The 20,238-nt window shown below is 56.7% G+C and overlaps 1 protein-coding gene across 1 annotated transcript in view; it reads right to left on the bottom strand.

The window, feature by feature from the left end:
- The window catches only part of DNAH1 (dynein axonemal heavy chain 1), a 74,233-nt gene that overhangs the window by 20,710 nt on the left and 33,285 nt on the right, over nt 1–20,238 (bottom strand). Inside the window, exons 23-45 of the mRNA XM_067755772.1 lie at nt 20,098–20,203; nt 19,335–19,514; nt 18,549–18,689; nt 17,766–17,929; nt 17,423–17,536; nt 16,479–16,667; nt 16,090–16,195; nt 15,268–15,381; nt 14,662–14,811; nt 12,855–12,941; nt 12,576–12,762; nt 9,910–10,001; nt 9,377–9,531; nt 7,736–7,913; nt 6,748–6,942; nt 6,540–6,659; nt 6,161–6,319; nt 5,897–6,001; nt 4,643–4,783; nt 4,330–4,490; nt 3,770–3,927; nt 3,239–3,412; nt 2,406–2,444 (exon numbers count right to left, since the gene is read on the bottom strand). Coding sequence (XP_067611873.1) covers nt 2,406–2,444; nt 3,239–3,412; nt 3,770–3,927; nt 4,330–4,490; nt 4,643–4,783; nt 5,897–6,001; nt 6,161–6,319; nt 6,540–6,659; nt 6,748–6,942; nt 7,736–7,913; nt 9,377–9,531; nt 9,910–10,001; nt 12,576–12,762; nt 12,855–12,941; nt 14,662–14,811; nt 15,268–15,381; nt 16,090–16,195; nt 16,479–16,667; nt 17,423–17,536; nt 17,766–17,929; nt 18,549–18,689; nt 19,335–19,514; nt 20,098–20,203 — 3,215 coding nt within the window. The remainder of the gene's footprint in view (nt 1–2,405; nt 2,445–3,238; nt 3,413–3,769; nt 3,928–4,329; nt 4,491–4,642; nt 4,784–5,896; nt 6,002–6,160; nt 6,320–6,539; nt 6,660–6,747; nt 6,943–7,735; nt 7,914–9,376; nt 9,532–9,909; nt 10,002–12,575; nt 12,763–12,854; nt 12,942–14,661; nt 14,812–15,267; nt 15,382–16,089; nt 16,196–16,478; nt 16,668–17,422; nt 17,537–17,765; nt 17,930–18,548; nt 18,690–19,334; nt 19,515–20,097; nt 20,204–20,238) is intronic.

Genomic DNA, 20,238 nt, shown 5'->3' with positions numbered 1-20,238 from the left:
TGCATGCTTGGATTCTGCCCACTCTGCAGCCCTCTCGGATGCTACTTCCCCAGCAAGGTTTTCCTGGTATCCCCCACCATGGGGTGAGGAATCTCTCACCCGGAGCTCCCCCCTTTTACATCCTTATCACTGATATAGCCTGTCCATATATTGGGGCACTGGGACACATTCATGGAATTGAGAACACTAATGGGGCCAGACCTGAAACGTGCCACTCTGAGCTGTGCATGGGGAGGGTTGCATGGCCCACACGGGGTTCAGGAGTGCACCACAGTGGACGTGGAGGCCTGGGACTCAGCCATGACCTTGGGGGCTTATCACCCCCTTGCATTTTCACCATTAACATAACCTATTTGCTTGTGCTTTGAAAACAATGCAATTCTTTGCTGGGAACCAAAATTCTGTCAGTGGGAATTTGGGGCAGAGGGAGCCCCCAGAAGAGGGAAAAAAGCAAAGAAGGGGCAGGACAACTCACTAGCCCCAAAGCGGGCTCATCCATTAACACAAGGACTGTTCTAGGTGCTGGGCACAGAGGGTAGCCCCAGCAGACACGCTCCTCACCCCCAACAAGTTGACTTTCTTTGGGGGACTGACAGTAAACTGGGGATGGAAAATGTGTGGAGAGAGGTTTGGGGAGAGCCAGCGTTGGGGGATTTGACATAAATGCTGGGGAGGCCTTGCGGAGGAGGGCACTTGAGCAGAGACCCGAAGCCTTGAGGTGCCAAGCAGGTTCAGAACTGGAGAAGGTGTTCCAGAGAGGGCGTGGCCAGGGCGAAGGCCCTGAGGCAGGCATGTCTGGGGGGGTTAAGGACTTAGCAAGGGGGTGGTGAGAGCAGACAGTGATGAGGGGTGCCCACCACTGCCAGGACCTGGGCTCTAGTCTGCATGAGATGGTTGAGCAGAGGAGGAATGTGATCTGATTCAGCGTTTGAATGGGTCCCTCTGGCTGCAAGTGAAGGATGGATAGACCTCCAGACAGACAGACAGATGCAGGGGGTGAAGACAGAATCAGGGAGACCGGCGTGGGGGGGGCTGCTGCAGTGGCCTATGAGTGAGGGCTGGGGTGCTAAGCAGCGCAATTCAGGGGGGGTTCTGGAGGGAGAGGCAGCAGGACCTCCTGAGAGAGAGACAAAGAGAGCGAGCAAGTACGGATGGTGCCAAGGCCCTTGTCCTGAGCGAGTGGAAGGACACAGTGGCCATCAGCTGAGAAGAATGGAGGGCCAGGTGCTGGTGGGTCAGGGGCTCGGGTTTGGACATGTTCAGCCTGAGACGCCCAGTGGACATTCAAGAGGAGACATCGGTCCGAGGTTCAGGCAAGAGGTCTGGACTGAACACACAGACTCAGCAGCATCCGCACTAAGGGGTTTATCGCCAGGGCAGGATGATGATGTCCCAGAAGAGTGTGTTTAGAGGGAGTAGAGGCTGAGAGTAAGCCCCCCGTCCACCTAGGAAGGCGACTGGGAGGAGGAGGGGTGACCCCCACAGACAGCTGACAGCCCGGGAAAGGTGAAGACCCAGCTGACCTTTGGTCTGGACGCTGCGAGGCTGCTGGTGACAAGAGCCCTCTCCGGGGACTGGTGGGGCTCAAGAGAAAGTGGGAGGGAGGGCTGGTGCCCGCAGGAGGAGAAAACGCTCTTGGAGCGTTTTGGTCTCAAGGTGACAGAGAAATGGCGCCAAGGCTGGGGGGCGGTGGTAGGGAGGGGAGAAAAGAGGGGCTTGTTTTGTGTTTTGTTCTTAAGATGGGAGAAATCGGGGCGTGTCTTCGCTGATGGAATGGCCCAGTGGAGAAGAGAACACTGATGTCGGTGGCTGTCAAGCAGACAATAGGGGATGGGACTCAGGCCTAAGAGGAGGGCTTGGCCTCATACGGGAGCAGGGAAATCTGTTCCCAGGAACAGGAGAGAAGACAGGGCCCAGGGAGGCCTGGGTGCAGGTCAGCAGTGGACACGGAGGCCTGAGGAGGTCTGGAGCGGCCAGTCACCCTGCTGCAATGAGCAGCAGATCCGCTGCCACACGGGGGACGCCCGACACGAACTCAGGTTGCTCCTGGCTCCAGGCTCATGCCCTCTCCTCAGAGCCTCTGCTTCTTCACACAGGGTGGGACTTTGTTGGATTCCTTATTCATTCATTCAACGTGCATTCACCTTGCTTCTACTATGGGTCGGACACTCACCCGGGCACTGAAAGACTGGCCATGTAACGGTGAGTGAGCCATGCAGACCGTCGGTGCTGGGCAACCTTTGCTCTAGCAGTGGCCCGAGGTCCCCTCAGGAGTCTGAGGATGGTTCACTGTGGCCCCTGGGACCCGGCCTCAACGACATCCAACTGGAGTCCAGGGCTCCCCCTGGAACCAGTGCCCCTGCCCCATCCAGGCCTTCCCAGGCCCTGCCCAGGCCTGCACTTACGCACGGGCTCCCGGTAACTCTTTTCTCCAAGGAGTCCATCTAGAAGGTTGAGGGAGAGACACGGGGCTCAGAGTTAGGTGGGTCCCTTGCTGCCCACCTTGACCGGCTGTGCTCAGCTGGGCAGCCCCAGAGCAGCCACTGACCATCACCCCCCTCCTCAGAGCCACATGGCCCCCACCTCCAAGCTGGGCATGGGGGCAAGTTCTGGTCTATAGCCCCTGGGGGCAGGGCAGGCCAGGCCAGAGGAAGGAAGGCCTGACTCCCATCACCCACCACCTGGCACAGTGCCAAGTGGAGTTTAAAGGTCAGAGTGTGTGTTATGTAAGAAGTGGACTGGTTGGGGAAAACTGCATCCTGGAACAGACTTTTCTTCAAGCTCCATGGAAGATCAGGGCCATTTTGTCCATTCTATCTTGGTGGCACTTCCTGATTTACAAAAGTAACATCCTTTCACTAGCCTTTCTACCATATATGCGTGTACTTATACGGATGAAAATACATGTATACATATGTATAAATCATATATTCCACAGTTACCACATGCCGGGCTTCTTGCTAGATGCTCTACATGCAGTGTCTTATTTAACCTTCACAACTCGGGGTGTTGGGCACTGATATTATCACCCATTTCAGATGAAGAAACTGAGGCTCAGAGAGGTTCATGAATTGGCCAAAGGTAACATAGCTGAGTAAGGGGTGAAGCCAGGGCTGATGTCAGTGGTTCAGCCACTCGGCCCTTCCCAGTGCTGCCCAGCTGTCCTTGGTGTGGCTTACCTGGCCGGGGCTTCTGCCCTAGCCCGTGGCCTCCTACCCCACTCCTGCCCGATACTCACCCATCCAACTGCCCAGGATGGTGGAGAAGATGCGCTTCTTGCTGACCTCATCCATCTCAGCAAAGGACAGGTAGTTGAAGTGGCGGGTCAGCCGTGGAGTGATAGCATTCCTGCCTCCACCGGGGGGGCCCATGGCACAGACAAAGTTGATGTCCACCAGGCTCTTGAAGGCTCCTGGAGTCAGGGCAGGAAGTCAGAAGGCCCTGCCCAGGGCTACATTAAGACTTCTGTAGGCCCTGGGCACTTTTGCCTTCTTGGGCCTCCTCCTCCATTAAAAAATATATATATTAAAAATTATAATTTACCACAGTATTGGTACATAGACAAATATATTAATATTATGCATTTTAAATGTTCTTTGACCTAGAAGTTCATTTTCCCCTTGATTTTAAAAGACATTAAAACACTTCCATGGACTCTCTGTGAGTCCTGTGGGCCCAGGCCCTGTGCCTACTGTGCCTAACGGGTGAGGCCCTGGCCCTGCCCAGCACACCCAGCCCTGCCCCGCTGCCCCAGGCGGCCAGCACGCACCGATGATCTTGCGGTCATACCAGCCGCCGTGGTCCATCCACTGGCGCAAAAGCTCGATGGGCGGCTGGGCGCCATATGTCTCCAAGGCCGGCATGTTCAAGTCATCGATGAAGAAGATGAAGTTGCGCCCCAGGGGCGGCCCGAACACGCCCTTCCGCCTGTGGGATGGGGCTGTGTAAGCCCAGCACCCACGGGTACCAGGTCCTCAGGGAATCCAGGGTGGCAGGATGGCAGCTTCACCTCTGGGAAGCCCTCACTAACTTCAGGCTCCCCCGAATTGCTGAGCCTCTTGAGCAACTCCTTGTCTCATTCTGAGTGTCCTGGGACATCACACCTGGCTGCTCTGAGCCTTGCCTCTAGGCAGATAGATAACAAGCCCCTCCCGAGTGCTCAGCCCAGGGAGAGCACCCACAGAAGGGCTCGGTGGGAATTCCTGATGGAAGAAGGCTCCAGAGCAGTTTGCAAGGGAGCCCAAGGGCCACCCGGGAGGGGAGGGGGGACAGCAGCTGGCCAAGCCAGGCTGGGGGACATCGGACCCAGGAAGGAACCAGGGTGCCTGCCTCTTATCCAGCTTGCTGTCGATGAGGTCCTGGGTTTGGTTGGCTGAGGTGCGGGCAGAGAAGGTGAGGAAGTGGCTGATGTATTCCAGCGGCAGGTTCTTGAGAAGCTTGTTGGAGATGGTGAGGGTCTTCCCTGTGCCCGTCGGCCCGATGCACAGCACCTAGGAGAGCAGGGGACATAGGGTCAGAGCGCTCTCACAGGGCCCAGCATGCAGCACGAGCTGCTGCCCTGTCAGTGTGGGAGCCAGCCACTCCTGACCTAGGCCTTGGAAGTGTGGGGCACTTGGAAGCAGGGCATGGCAGGGGCACTCACGGGCTTGTGGTTGGTGAGTAGCATGTCTAGCAGGTAGGACATCTGGATGGTGTCCATGGTTGGCACGATGATGTTGCAGTAGTTGGTATCTGGCATCATGGTGAACGAAGCTGAGGAGTCCATCCACTTCACCCAGGCAACCTGGAACCACAGGTGGCACAGGGTGGGCCTGGAACCTTCTCCCCGTCTCACCCTTGGCCAAGTGCACCAGGAGGGCAAGGAGCGGCACTGCTGGGACTCAGCAAGAGGGTCCAGGTGAAGGGCTGCTTCTGACAGAAACAGGAATCCCTGTGCCCACTCTCCACACAGGGTGGGGGACTCCCAGAACAAACCTCCAGGAATGGGGGGCTCTCTGCACACAGCTGCCCAAGTGAAGGCTTCCCTGCATCCAGCTACCTCAGTGGGGCCAGTCTCTGGGCCTCTGCATGAAGGAAGTACTCTGGGAACTGGACAACCCAGAATGCAAAGGTCTCTGCTGTTTAGTTTAGGCTACCCAAGCATGTGAGGGCCAGAACCATGGGGCTGGCATCGCCTAGACGCTGAGAGGTCACCTGGCCCGCTCTCCCCCACCATCCCCACCTGCATGCATCCCTTCACCCACAGCCCTGACTCAACTTGCAGACCTCCCTTGATGGGGGTGTTCATTGTGGTCAAACCCACATGTCCCATTGGGAACGGTACTGATGGTTAGACTCAAACATGCCCCGTGAGACCCCCAGCAGGACCCTGTGCAGTAACCATCTCTATAGATGCCTCTCTGGCCCCTCCTCCTTCTGGGCTGGAGTCCTGATCCCGTGAGGGTAGGCTAATGGGACCCTCGCTGGCTAAGAGGAGAAATGGGGACATCAAGACAGGCCATGGGGGCTTACTCCCCCACCCCTGAGGAGCCCAGCCCCTGGGCAAATGGGGCTTTTAAGTAGAACCGAGTTGATTAATACCTGGGCTCAGCATCAACACAGGGGAGGCAGTGTGTATGGTTGGGAAGGGAGGCACTCTGACATCTCCCAGTCCCAGGTTCAAGTCCAGCTCTGCCACCGACTAGCTGGGCGCGACAGTTCTGAGCCTCAATTTCCTTGTTTGGGAAATGGGCACAATAATAACCACGCTGTGGGTCTGTGAGGATTCAGGAGATGATGCAAATAACCCCAGTCTGAGACCTGTGACCGTCAATGCAGCCTCTTCTCTGCAGTCACTATTCATCGAGGAGGACAGCCGCCACCCAGTGGGGCCCTCCCTGGGCAGGTCTGCAGTCACCTGCTTGCCCTCATCATCGTCCTCATCGTCAGTGGTGCTGCTGATGCCGCCGTCCTCTAGCCTGTAATCAAACACCAGCCCCTCCTCCGGAAAGAGCAAGGTCAGCTGTGAAGGACCAGGGAGAAAACCAGGCGGTGAGACCCGGTGGCTTGTGTGGCTACTTGTTTCTGGGGGCCGGGGCCTGGGGGACGGCCCCAAAACACCCAGCATTCAGCGTATGCATCCCAGACCTTGGACCCCAGCCCAGGAGCTGCCGCCTCTCACGTTTTCTGTCTTCATCTTGATCCTGAGCCAGTGGCTGAAGCTGATGCGACTGGCGCTGTCCCCTGTGGCACCCACACTCCAGATCAGGGAGAAGATGAACCAGGGCTCGATCAGCTCTGGGATGCGACTCAGCTTTTTGGGAGGTATTTTCTTGAGGCCCTGGGGACAGAGGCGGGGACAGAACTAAGTGGCCTGAGGAAGCCAGGGGGTGGGGGCCATCCCTTGGCCTCTGCCGTAGTTTTGTGTCTGCAGCAGACTGGACAGGGTGTCCCATGACCCATGTGAGCCAATCTGATTCTCTCTTCCAGAAAGCTGGACTTGGGATTCAGGGCCCTCAGATGAGGAGAGAAGGCCCCCAGCCCACTGCTCAGAGCCGTACCTCTTTAGGCAGGAAGGGCTTGAAGAAGCAGTCCAGCAGCTTGAGGAGACTCATGGTCAGGTTGCTGTTGGTTGAGGTGATCACCTCCTTCACTGAGGACCGGACGAAAGTGATGGACCCCTACAGGGGATGGACACCCAGCTCTTGTGGCTGGTGGCCATAGCACCCGGCTGCCCCACCTGGGCCGGCACACCGTAGTCTCACTCACCTCCAGGAAGCTGACAAAGAGGGCCTTGAACTGCTCCGCAAAGGGCTTGAGTAAAGCAGGGAGATGCCTCAGCCAGCACTCGACAAAGGGCATGAGCCCCAGGATGCTGGGCTCCAGGTACACCATACCGCAGCGGGATACTGTGGCTGGGGAGGCCACTGCCAGGTCCTGCACCTCAAACATCATGGTCATCGCCTGGTGCCAAGATGAACTGCGTGAGTGGGCCAGCCGCCAGCCTCCACGGCAGGGGAAAGGGCTGCGGGGCCATGGGGAGGTGTTGCCCATCCTGCAACTCTGGGCAGGCCACGGGGCAGGCGCTGGGCCAGGAACAGGGCTGGGGTGGGGGCAATGCAGGAACCTTTTGGCCCTCAGCTGATAACACAGCCCTCCCCAGAGGCCAAGAAGGAGTCTAAGGAGATTCCTGGGAGCCCTCTGGCCAGCCTCGGGTCAGGGCATTTTGGGGTCCCTAGAGCCCTGGGGATATCCGATGGGAGCTGTGTGCTCTGCTCCAAAGCCCCACACCTGTGTACATGGACACAGGGTCACACTGACATCCAGGTGTTCTCAGAAGAACTCAAGAGACTGGCTGCTCTTAGGCTCAGGCAATACCCCTCCTTCTCTAAGAACTGCCCCACACTTCCCACCAGGCAGCTGTTCCCATGTTCTCCAGACTCCAGGCACATTGCCAGTATGCCTAACCCAGAATGGGCCGATATGACTGCAAATAGGCCTGGGAGGCACAGCATCAACCAGGAGCTGGGGTAGTTGTCCTGGCCCTAGGCTCGGAGCATCACAGAAAGTGGGTCTGCCGAAAGGGCAGCACTGAGCAGCTGTGTAGGACGTGCCTGCAGTACAGGAGCCTGGGGATGGGGATGGCGCTGTGGCCCCAAGAGGGAAGGGTGGAGGGGGATGAGGCTTGGCTAGCATGGTGTGCCCTGGGCCCACCTGGCTGCGAAGGAGAGCAGAGTGAGCAGACAGGCGGACACACCTCTGTGAGCTTGATTATCTCCCCGGAGCTGAGGCACAGCTTCTTGTTGTCGTCCAGCACCGTGTTCATGTTCTCAATCCAGATGGCGTCTACCGGCCCATCGAACACGTACCACTTCTTGTTGGTGTCAGAGGTGATGGCCCCCACCCGGATGAGGGAGGAGAAAATCCCATCTGTCCTGCAGCCACCAGGGTGGAAAGGGCTGTAGGTACAGGGGAGGCAGGGCGGCAAGCACAGCTGGCTCCCAGGGAAACCTGGATCCATGCTGGCCCTGCTCTGCTTTTGTTTTTTTCTTAAATATCTTCATTCATTTAAAAATTATAGCAGGGAAAATGGGACTTTTTGGTATAATAAATATAATGAAAATGTGTGCTTATATTCTCTCCCTGCTGAGTCCTCACTAAAGTTCTATTAAAGGAGAATGAAAAGTAATATCCCCAAAAGAAAAGGAAGATGAGGGGACTTTCCCAGTGGCGCAGTGGTTGAGAATCCGCCTGCCAATGCAGGCGATACAGGTTCGAGCCCTGGTCTGGGAAAATCCCACATGCCTCGGAGCAACTAAGCCCGTGCGCCACAGCTACGGAGCCTGCACACTACAGTCCATGAGCCACAACTACTGAGCCTGCGTGCCACAACTACTGAAGCCCACACGCCTAGAATCCACGCTCCACAACAAGAGAAGCCACCACAATGAGAAGCCCGCACACTGCAACGAAGACCCAACACAACCAAAAATAAATAAATTTACAAAAAACAAACAAACAACAACAAAAAAAACTATAGTGTCCTGGAATTTAAGAAAAAAAAGAAAGAAAAGGAAGATGGGGGAGGAGGCAACACAGAAACAGAGGTCCACACAGTCCCGGAAGATGGACAGAGATGGAGAAGGGGTAAATGACCTCGTAGAGAAAGCAGGGTCATGAGATATATCTAGTCCCTGCCAGAGAACCCAAGAAGCCTCAGACTTCAGAGGCATCAAATGCCAGGGAAGGGGGTGAGTAGGAGGGCATTTTTCTGGTCTGATCCCCAGGCCGCCACCTAACCACACAAGAGCCTGGAGTAGGCATGGGTGAGGCCCTTTACCAGAAATGGGGGAAGCTGGACAGGCCCACATTCAGAAAGATGGGTGACTGCCCCTCTCCAGTGCCCATCCTCCATTGGGTTCCTGAACACTGGGACCAAGAAGACACCCCAGCAGGACACTGGAGACTTCTCTGGAGAGACAGAATAGCCCTGGAAAAAACCCTCAGGTGCTGACATCTCTCCCAGTTTGGTGCACTTCCCCTAAAATGCACATCTCAGCCCAGGAGCAGAGGCCCCAAGAGAGACCACCAGCCTCTCGTGGGTACTAACAAAAGTCAACATGTACTGAGAGCTCAGCATGTGCTACACTGTCCCAGCCATCTTCCATAATAATGGTGTCATTTTTTTCCCCACTTTGCAGATGAGGGACAAAGGCCCAGGGGGTGAGGTGGGTCACTCAGTGAGGAAGTGCAGTGGTGGGTAGAGTCCCAGGTATTTGGGCTTCAAAGCCAGAGCTCCCGACCTTCCACTTGGCTCAGGGAGGGAGGCGGCCCACGGCCCATAGCCTGCAAAGGTCTGGGAGCAGGGCAGTCACTGGAGGGGTCCCGGGCCACTCACCACTCATGGGTGAGCAGGTCAAACTCCCCGTACAGCTGGCCCATTGTGATGGACTTGGGGTTGAGCACGTAGTAGTTGACGGCCTCATACACACCGCCGCTGATGGATGGCTGCCCTTTCAGCGACGTCATGGCAGCTGCCAGGACTCTGTAACACTGTGGAGAAGGGCCAGCCAAGAGTGAGCCTCCAAGCTCGCTGGAGAGAAGGGCTGAAGTGGGCTGTGGGCCACGGCGGGCAGGACGGTATTCTAAAGGCCAAGGAGGCACAAGTGGGGGCCAAGACCCCTGTTGAGGCTGCTCTACCCTCAGGTCCACTGTCTGGGTACTGGGCTGCCCAGCTAGGCTCCACTTATATTAGTCTTTTTTTTTTTTAATTTTTATTTTATACTGGAGTATAGAGAACAAACTTATGGTTGCCAGGGGGAAAGGGTGGGGGGAGGGATAAACTGGGAGTTTGGAACTGACATGTACACACTGCTGTATTTAAAATAGATAACCAACAGGGACCTACTGTATAGCACAGGGAACACTTACGTTACTCTTGCCAGAGCCTGTGGGCCCAACGAGCATGAGGCCGTGCCGCACCACCGTGGTCTCATACAGCTGGATACACTTGGTCAGGAATCCTGGAAGGACATGGCAGGGAGCCCAGGGATCAGAGTGGGGGCTTAGATCCTGGTCCTGACACTAGCTTGCTGTGTGACCTGTGATGGGTTACCTCACTCCCTGCACCTCAGTTTCCTCATCTGTAAAATGGGGATGGTGGGGATGGCAGTAGTACCTACCTCATAGGTAGAGGCAGGTGAAGCCCTGAGCACACAGCCTGGCACAGAGCAGGAATTCTCTGCTAATGGCCAGCCATTATTTACATTGTGACTATTACTCCCTAACATCCACTGGTCGGGTGTCCAGCTGGCACAGGCTTGCTCAGTGAGGAACTGTCACAGGCCTCAAAAGCAACTTCAGCTCCAAAGCTACCACCCAGCTTACTGAGAGCATGGCCCCATGGAAGTGCTGGCCAACATGAGGCAAAATCCCAGGGACAAGATCCAGGGTCAGGGGCTTCCCTAGTGGCACAGTGATTAAGAATCCGCCTGCCGGGCTCCCCTGGTGGCACAGTGGTTGAGAATCTGCCTGCCAATGCAGGGGACACGGGTTCGAGCCCTGGTCTGGGAAGATCCCACATGCCACAGAGCAACTAGGCCTGTGAGCCACAACTACTGAGCATGCATGTCTGGAGCTTGTGTTCCGCGACAAGAGAGGCTGCAACATTGAGAGGCCCACGCACCGCGATGAAGAGTGGCCCCTGCTCACCGCAACTAGAGAAAGTCCTCGCACAGAAACGAAGACCCAACACAGCCAAAAATAAATAAATAAATTTAAAAAAGAAAGAAATCCTGAATGCTAAAAATAACTTAAAAAAAAAAAAAGAATCTGCCTGCCAATGCAGGGGACACGGGTTCGAGCCCTGGCACCACAACTACTGAGCCTGTGCTCCAGAGCCCGTGAGCCACAACTACTGAGCCTGCATGCCACAACTACTGAAGCCCACGTGCCTAGAGCCCATGCTCTGCAACAAGAGAAGCCACAGCAATGAGAAGCCCGCACACCCGAAAGAAGAGTAGCCCCCGCTCACCACAACTAGAGAAAGCCCACGCGCAGCAACAAAGACCTAATGCAGCCAAAAATAAATAATAAATAAATAAATAAAAGATCCAGTGTCGGTCAGGGTCTCTGACTGACCAAGACCAGAGCTGTAGGGGCAGCTGCCTGCTGCAGTGGCAGGCCAGACCCACACAGGTAGGGAATGAGCACATCACTTTAGCCCAAGAAGAGGGGTCCAGGAGAGCGATGCAGGTCTGGGGGCCCCTGCCAAAGGGACAAGATCCAGTTATTTGGTGCTGGCAAAGCTGCCCCAAGGCCGTGAGGGAGAGAAGAGTATGAGGCTTCATTCAACTCGCCTGCTGGGGCCTCAGCAGGCCAGGGGGGTGCTTAGGGCCGCATATTTAATGAAGAACGGTGAAGGGCAGGGGTGTGGATAGGCTCACCATCTTCCCCCATCCCAGACATCAAACCCTATTCCCACCCCAAGCAGGTGAGGATGAGGCAGAGGAGAGCCTCTGTCAAGGAGTAACAAGGCCAAGGGTGTGGTCCAAGCTGTGACTGCTCCTCCACGGGGAGGAAGGGCAGCACCTGCTTCCCCACTGTGAAATAATAGGCAATCTCTGTATCGTCTCTGTTCCTGGTTCCTGATGCATAGCTCCTCAAACCCTTGTAAATAGGGGTGCTTGGAGAACCTTCAAGTTCCAATATTTAGTCTCTGGTTCCTGACACAGAACTCCTAACTGTGTAATTTCCCAAGTGTTAGGAACATCTTATGTTCTAATGAGGCAACTCTTGGTGGTGAACTCCTGGGAGGGGACTGGTCACCGGAAGAAGCTTGGAACTTTCAGGCCCACCCTCATTCTCCGGAGATGGGAGAGGGTCTGAAAGTGGAGTTAATAAGTGACCATGCCTGCATGATGAATCCTCAGAAAAAGATCCCAAAAGTAAGGGTTTGGAGAACTTCTGGATTGGTAAACACATCCACGGGCTGGGAAGGTGACTCACCCCCACTCCACAGGGACAGACCTCGCCCTATGTATCTCTTCATCCCGCTGTTCATCTGTATCCTTTTTATCACATCCTTTATCATATAATAAATCAGCAAGCGTTCGTGTTTCCCTGAGTTCTTTGAGCTGTTCTAGCAAATGATCAAGCCAGAGGGGGGCGGGGTCATGGGAACCTCTGATTTGTAGCCAAATAGGACAGAGGTTGTGGGTAACCTGGGGACCCAGTACTTGTGACTAGTATCTGAAGTGGGGGCAGTCTTGTGGGACTGAGCCCGTAACCTGTGGGGTCTATGCTAACTCTGATTAATGTCAGGATTGAATTGAATTGTAGAACACAGCTGTGTTCGAGAATTGTTGAGCGTGGGTAAAACCCCATACATCTGGTGTCAGAAGTGTTGATGTGAGAGTGAAGGAGAGTTTTTCCCTAGACTCCCACCACCTGAAGTGTCCCAGCGGAGACAGGGGCAGAGAGCCCCAGCCTGCAGCATGCCTGGCCAGGCGGGAGGGACCCTGAGGCTGGACTGCAACCTGGGGTGGCTGGACCCAGCCCTCCTCTGGCACCACAGGACGGTAGGGCCAGGGGCTCACCATCCACATCCTTGAGGTTGTTCTTCTCACAGGCCTTGCGTATGGCCTCATCTAGGTTGCCGTAGTCAGTCACCTCCTCCTTGATGGTGGGGAACAGGTCAGACACGATCCCAGAGAAGAGCTTGAGGTCCTCCTGCAGGAACTTGGGCACATTCACGTCTCGGATGGCCCGGAGGCAAATCAGCTCCTGCAGCAGAGGCCCAGGTCAGACACCCCTCTAGCTGCTCCAGAGCCTCCCTAGAGCCCCACTCCCCAGACACCTCTTTGGATGCAGCTCACCTCATCCATGCTGGGGTTTTCTCGCTTAAGGTTCCCGGCAGCTGAGATCACAGTCTTCACAGCTCTCATCCCGAAGTCATAGTGATCCTGTCACCACCATACAGGAGGAGGGGTGGGTGAGCATTGTCCCTCTCGGGTCTTTTGTCTGGAACACTGTCTCCCACCTGACACCTGGCCGTGCCTCATCGCCTAGCTCATAGCTGAAGTGTCACTTCCCCTGCAGGCCATCCGCACCCACATGCATTCCCCAGCCTGGGCCAGGTGCCCCACTTTGGGTTCCTGTGGTGCCCTCTACTTCACTGCCCCAGTGGCCCACTCCCCTTACCAGGTTACCTATCCTGCACCCCTGCTTGCCTCTTGGCCCCTGAGGGTGAGGAGTCTGCCTTGGTCATGGCTCAATCCCTGTGGTCCCAGCACAGCGCCAAGGGCAGGGAGGCACTCAAGTTTTGTTCAAAAAGGGGATGAAGGAGTTTCCCATCTGTGCCACAAGCAGACTTGCCTCGATGGCCTTTAAGCTTCCTTCTAACATTCATCATATCTCTCCAGACCCACCCTTTCGGCCGTACTACCTTGGCTTTCCCCGCTTTTGCCTCTGGTTCTGTTTCTCTCCATTATATAGCAGGTGTGTTGGAAATAGTTAAACTTATCATTTTGCCTCATGGTGCCAGACCAGGAAGCTACATCTGGACCTGACCCACAGACCAGCACATTTCCCAGAAATCTTGGACTTGGAGCTGGATGAAGAGACTGGGCTTGGCTTTGGGTCATCAGCACTTGGGAAGGGTTGATTGCATTTCCAGAACAATGTGGGGATAGCTGCTCTATTGAGGGGGTACATTGTTGAAAGTGGATGGTTAGAAAGAAGGGTGTGTGGAAGCGCTGGCACCTATGGTGCACTCTGTGGACAGCTGCCGTTTTTCCCAGTAACAGAATGCTCCTCTAGCCCATGGGTTTCGGTGGGCCCCACCTGGTCAAAGGCAGTATGGTCTCCCAAGCCACAGTGATGGGTGTTCATGCATGAGCAGGTCACCTAAAGAGGGCCCATTAGGGTGACACCAGGGACCTTTTTGGAACCATTAAGAAACTAAGCTGGGGGGCTTCCCTGGTGGCACAGTGGTTGAGAGTCTGCCTGCCGATGCAGGGGATGTGGGTTCGTGCCCCGGTCCAGGAAGATCCCACATGCCGCGGAGCAGCTAGGCCCGTGAGCCATGGCCGCTGAGCCTGCACGTCCGGAGCCTGTGCTCCGCAACGGGAGAGGCCACAACAGTGAGAGGCCCACGTACCGCAAAAAAAAAAGAAAAGAAAAGAAACTAAGCTGGCAGCATGTAAGCCCAGAGCTAGGGCTCATCTCTGCCACTGCAAAGGGGGAGCCTGCCTGAGACTGGAGCCAAACAGGAAAGCTCATCTGCCAGTGCTGGTGCCTATACCAACAGCATGTGCCCTAGAACCTGGGCTCAGCTCACTGAGGGGAAGGCCCTGGTGTTGGGAGGTTCGGGTGGAGCGGGTGCTGGTTGTCCCACTCTGGTCCCACGAGACCTAGGTGCACTTGCTATCCAGCCTTGGATTGTGTGGCTCTTGGTCTCTTACTGGCTGACCCTCGCTTGCACCTGAACTGGCCCAGGTGGGCATCTGTTCCCGGCTCCTGTTCCAGCTCCCCTGTGCACCACATGAGCCTGGCCAGGCTCCTGCCTACTTAGGACCTCAGTGACCTCAGCTGAGAAATGGGGATGTAATACCTATCTCCTAGGGTTGCTAGGGGAAGGCAGCAGCTCTCAGACCCTGGAAGCTGGTTAGGGCATGACCTCACCTGGGAACTGAGCTGCTCGGAGGATAGCTTGAAGGTGGTCGTGATCTTCTTGGCCAGCACATTGGCCTCGTTGAAGCCAAAGGAGTAGAGGGAGATCTCAGCGATCATGGCATAATCTGGAACCATCATGGCTACAGGCCGGAACAGTGCCTGGGGCACATGGTGTACGTGTGAATGGAGAGGCCAACCTCCCCTCCCGGAGCACCACCTGCTCTCTGGACTGTCTGGTCCTCTGAAGGAAGCTTCACTGCCCTCCTCCCCCACCGACGCTTGGATCCTCCCTCCACTGCGCCTACCACAGCTGAGGCTTATACGCCCCTATGAGTGGATCCCTCTGCCCGTTAGAAACCAGTCCTTTGTGTTGACTTGAACCTGCCCCTTACCTTCTGCCAAGCCCTGAGGACAAGCCTGGGCCCTCCTCTCCATGGCTGGGGGTGGGCTTCAGGGCCCCTGGGCAGGAGGGCTGCCATGGGGAAGCACAGTCCCTGATGTCCAGCAGCTGTGTGTACTTGCATAAGTGCTTTAGCATCTCTGAGCCCAGGCCACAGCTCTGGTGTTTCCCAATACCCTGAGCAGCCTCCTGGACAAACCTAGGTCCGAACTCACCTTCAGGTTATCGGGCAGCTCCGTGCGACCAGCGTATCCCGGGTTCATGGTGATAAACACAGCGCAGGACTGCACAAGTGGGATCTCAACACCTTCAAACATGAAGCGGTCCACCTACAGGGGTAGGGAGGGGTTGGCTCACCTGCCGCATCCTCTGGATGTTCCCCCTCATCCCCTCTTGATGTCCCTGTCCTGACTATAACCGGTCAGCCTGGACTGGACCCCTGACCATGGGTTGGCTCCTCTCTCAGGATCTGGCCTAAGACCTCTGGTCCCACTGGCTACCCGTGGCCTCCCAGGTCCCGGCTCCCCTTCCCTTCACATATCTTCTTCCACCCCCATTTCCCAACACTGATTCTCCTTAGACCTGGGCAAACTCAGCCCTTACTAGGACCCAGGGCCTTACTGGGGTTGGGACACCTGCCAGCCTCCCAGCTCTTATCCCCAGGAGAAGACCTCTGACCACCCTGAACAAAACTAGAAGGACAAATGGCTGGGACTTTCCGTAACGGTCAGGATGTGGGGAGGGACCGCTTCATCTACTGCAGCTTGGCCTAGGAGCTGTACCCAGAGTGGGGTAAGGATATGGGGCTCCCCGACTGGCTTCAGAAGTCCCCCAGAGACAGCTCTTCTGGGGTGGGGGGGACTGCCCAGTCCCCTGTGAGATGAGAGAGGCTGGGCTTAGGGCAGGCCTGAGCACCTGGCTTCTCACCCCACCAGTGTGGGGGGCTGCAAGGCGGCATGGGCGGGACGGGTATAGCTGAAGGGAAAACGTGGTCAGTTGCGGGAGGCGTGGACGGGGGTGGCCCCCGGGAGGCTCACCCGCTGTTGCTGCGCCTTCTGGATGGTGGTGATCTGCTGCGCCACCACAGACAGCACCTCGATATCGATGCGATTGAACTCATCGAAGCAGGCCCAGGCCCCAGCACTGAGGGGAGAATGTTGAGGGGGGATATGAGTTCAGAGCCCCCTGGCACCTCCAAGGGCCCCCGCTGACTCTGCTGGGGAGGAAGCCCTCAGTGGAGCTCTCTGTCAGCTCAGCCACAATCCCACCGCCCACCACCCCGTCCCAGTGGCCGCCAGGGGCCGAGCCTTTGACTCCTGTTATCCCATCCCCTCCCCTCCACCAAACCGTGAGGCTCCTCTCGGCAGTGTCCCGGGAGAGCTCAGCCTTCTTGCCCTGTCTGTGCCACCTGCACACCCAGCCTTACCTGGCCAGGCCCTTGAAGAACTTGCCCATGGCCATGACGTCGAGCTGGTCGGAGCAGTTGAACACAACGGTCTGGATGGCCAAGGCCTTGCCCAGGTCTTTTGTGGTCTCAGTTTTCCCTGTGCCAGCTGGGCCAGCTGGGGCACCCCCAAACTTGAGGTGCAGGGCCCCAGTCAGGGTTAGGTAGCACCTGCGGGAGTGAGAGGAGATGGGTGTGGGCCGTGCACCTTCCTCAGGAGTCCCACAGGCACGAGGAGAGACAGCCCCCATCCCCCACCGTCTTGGGCCCTGTGGAGGGGCAGCTCCTGCTCCTCCCCGTTCTCAGGGCCCCAGGCGGGCCCAGCCCTGGCTGCCAGGGTCAGGACTGGAGCCCTCAGCCACCTGGCCAGTGCTCCCCCACCCCATGGCCCTGCAGGGCTTGGCTCAGGGACCTGCCAGGATGGCTGACCTGTGGCCACTCTTCCCTTCCTTTCCTCAAAACCCAATTTGAAAATCCAGCTGCTACTAAATACAGACAGCCAGAGGAAACAACTGATTGCTTTAGAAGAGAAGTGTTCACTTTGTAAAGGGACTCGCCCATTGTTTCTCTCAAGATCAATTCCTCTCTCGTGTTGAAAGGAGGATCTGACTGATAAAATCAGTAAAGCCCACACCCATTAGATGCTTACTGAGCACCACACAGGTGCTAAGAGCTTTACACATCAGCTCACAAAACTCTCATAACCACCCTGAGGAAGCTGCAGAGGAAACTGAGGCATAGGGGGCGTTGAGCCACCTGCCCAAGGTCGCCCAGCCCATGACAGGCAGAGCCAGTTTTAAACCCGAAAGCTGAGCTACTAACCTTTGATGGACTGACTGCGCCTTGTGGGCCCTGGACTCCTGGGCCAGTCATAACTGGAGGGAGGGGCCCAGTGTGGGAGGGTACGTGGGGAGGGGGGCACTCACCTGTCTGTGAGGGGCGTGATCACCAGCCTCCCACTGTTGCCTAGGTACTCGTAGCCATAGATGAACTTGGCATTCACAGCCCGGGTGTACAGGTTGTTATTCATCCAGTAGTACCTGGTTTTGCAGGGAGATAGGTTCCCAGGCCATGTGGACCACGGGCCATTGTGCAGGGTATGTGGTAGGGGAGAGGCGGTTATTTTGGGGAGTGAAGTCATCTAGGCGCCCAACTTGCCCCAGGGCCCCGAGGGCTGGGACCACCCTATTGTAGTTGACTCCCCACGTCCCTTGACCCCTCCTGCTGCTGCTCTGGCCCTGGACGTGGCCACACCACCTGCCTCCTCACCTCAGCTGTGAGATCCACTCGAAGTCATTCACACTGACCACGTTCTCCTGAATCAGCTTGTTCACCACATCCTTGGCGTGGACCTCGATGACGATTAGCGCTGACAGCACAGCTCGCTGCATGGGGGACAGCTTCCCCCGCACCAGTGCCACCAGGTCACTGAGCTGCAGGAGTCAGGGGACACCATCAGGAATGGGCAGGGCCACACAGCAGGCAGGCTTCCCCTCCCTTGTTGAGAGGGTGGGCTTCCGCCAGGAACAACCCCTCTATTCTGGGGGCTTCTGATGGTCTGGGATGGGTGGGGTGCAGTGACCAGGCAGGGGGAAGGCAGGCAGGGCACTGGTCACATGGGAAGTCTGGCAGGGAAGTGATAAAAACGGAGGCACATGCATGGCATCTGCCTCCCTGCAGCTTATGGTGTCAAGGGCCAGGTGAGGTGGTGGGGCCTGGCGAGGAGCTTGAGGAAGGAGTGTGGTGAGGAGCTAGTGCACAGAGTGAGCGCAGGCTGCGGGGTAGCCCAGGAGGGCTCCAGGAGGAGGCTCCCACCGTGACCTTCGGGAGAGGGGCATCTGCCTGTCCTCAGAGCTCCCCTCAGAGCCCCAATACCTCCCACTTGTGGCTGGTCATGAGACACTCATTTCAAGGGTGTCTAACTTTCTACTCTTTGGCTCCAACCACAGGCCTCTTCCAGGATCAGTACACAACAAAGCTCCTGGAGGGCCTGGGCTCTCCCAGGGTGTAGGGTGTTTGTGGGGAGCAGATGGTGACCCCCTTGAGTCTCACCTGCCGGGCAAGCTGGGGGAACAGCTGGGTACTGAGGTTGCTGGCCTCCAGAGCCTCTTCCACCTCCATGGTCCAGTAGGTCTGGCACCCAGCTATGGTCACCTGGCCAGGCCAGTTCAGAACCCACTGAGTCCTGAGTATCTGGGACGATAACACAGACGAGGCTGACCCAGGAAGCTGCCAGCCCCGACCCTGCACACTGTTTTTCCCTTAAATGTCATCTGTGCTTCTGGTCTCAGGTTGTTAATTCCACCTCGAAAGCAGAGAAGCCATTAAGCTCTGGGCCTCTCAGGGCTGGGCAGAGTCATTACTTCCTCTGCAGAGGAGACCTGGAAGCAGAGAGGTGGGAGCCCAGGACTGGGGAACACACAGTCCTGGGTTCAAATCCTGACTGCCACCTATGAACCACATGCCCTTTGTGCAGGAAACATCTCTCGGCTACTTTGTAGGATAAGGCTTAACACCCAGGCTAGCCACTGATTGTGGGGCTGAGAGAGGTAATGGGGGTGAAGTCCCATCCCAGGGCCTGGCACACAGTGAGTGCATGAAACATAACCATAGCAACTGATTATCACTAGGAGCCAGTCTCACTTTTTAGAGGTTGTTTTCAGATTCCTCCCTGAGTGGGCCCCAAGGACCCTTTGCCCCCAGAGACACTCTGGCTGACTGAGGATGAGGTAGACAGGTAGCCCAGCCCCCGTGATAGAGCACAGAGGCACTGAGAAAGGAGCAAACGGAAGAACGAGTAGGTTGGGAGACTGTGCTGGGAGGGGAGGCATGGCTCACTGTGGGGTAGGCCTTGATGGCTCTCTCGATGATGTCCCGCACACTGGCCTTCATGCTGTGTTCCACCTCCCGCAGCCAGTCCTCCACGTTGCTGGATGGGTAGATGGAGAAGGACAACTGCACCTCCTCACCCTCTGCCGAGTACATATGTGTGATCTCCAGGTCCTCCTGGAAGAGCAGCTGTGGGCAGGGGGCAGTTAAGAGTGAGGTTACCCTCAGTGTGCCCAGAAGCCCTGCCCACCAGAGCCCCAGTGCTGACCCCGCCTGTGCCCTCCACCTTCAGAAGGTGGCTCTCACATTTAGAAGAGAGCTCCACCTTGGCTGGGTCTTCCCTGACTGCTTGTGGGCAAGATGAGACTGCCTTGTCCCCAGCTGTGGCACAGCCCACTTGGGGAAGGAGACTAAGCCTGCCCTGCATGTCCCCCTCCTGCGCAAGCCTGTGTGGCCTCCCTCGTAGACGAAGATGAGGGCAAGGAGAGTCAGGAGCCTCTGGCCTCATGGGTTTCTCAACCTAGCCAGAACCTCAGTGTATGGCAGGGGCCAGGGATCCCCTGGGTGAGCTGGGAGCAAGGGTCCCCCAACCCTGAGCCAAGGGCTCTGCAGCTGACCTTCCTCCCACAGGCCCCAGGTATGTCTCTAAGAGCCAGGAATCTCACTTGCCACCTCATTTCCTGCTAAAGAGACTTGAGGTGAGAGAAGAGGTGTGCTCCCTGGGAAGGTGCCCCAGTGCTCCTGGCCCTGAGCCCTTGGCCCAGTTACCCACCTGGGCGATGTTCTCAAAGCACTTGCGCAGGTGGGGCTGCACAGCTGTGGGGTCCTTCGTCTGGGACAAGATCTCGAGTAGCTCATCGTCAGACAGGAAATAGAATCTGCCAGGGGAACAGGGGTGAGGGAGTGGGTCAGG

This window comes from Pseudorca crassidens, chromosome 10 (genome assembly GCF_039906515.1).
Source record: "Pseudorca crassidens isolate mPseCra1 chromosome 10, mPseCra1.hap1, whole genome shotgun sequence".
Taxonomy (NCBI): domain Eukaryota; kingdom Metazoa; phylum Chordata; class Mammalia; order Artiodactyla; family Delphinidae; genus Pseudorca; species Pseudorca crassidens.
Note: the sequence above shows the minus strand (reverse complement) of the source record. Positions and strands in the feature narration are given on the sequence as shown.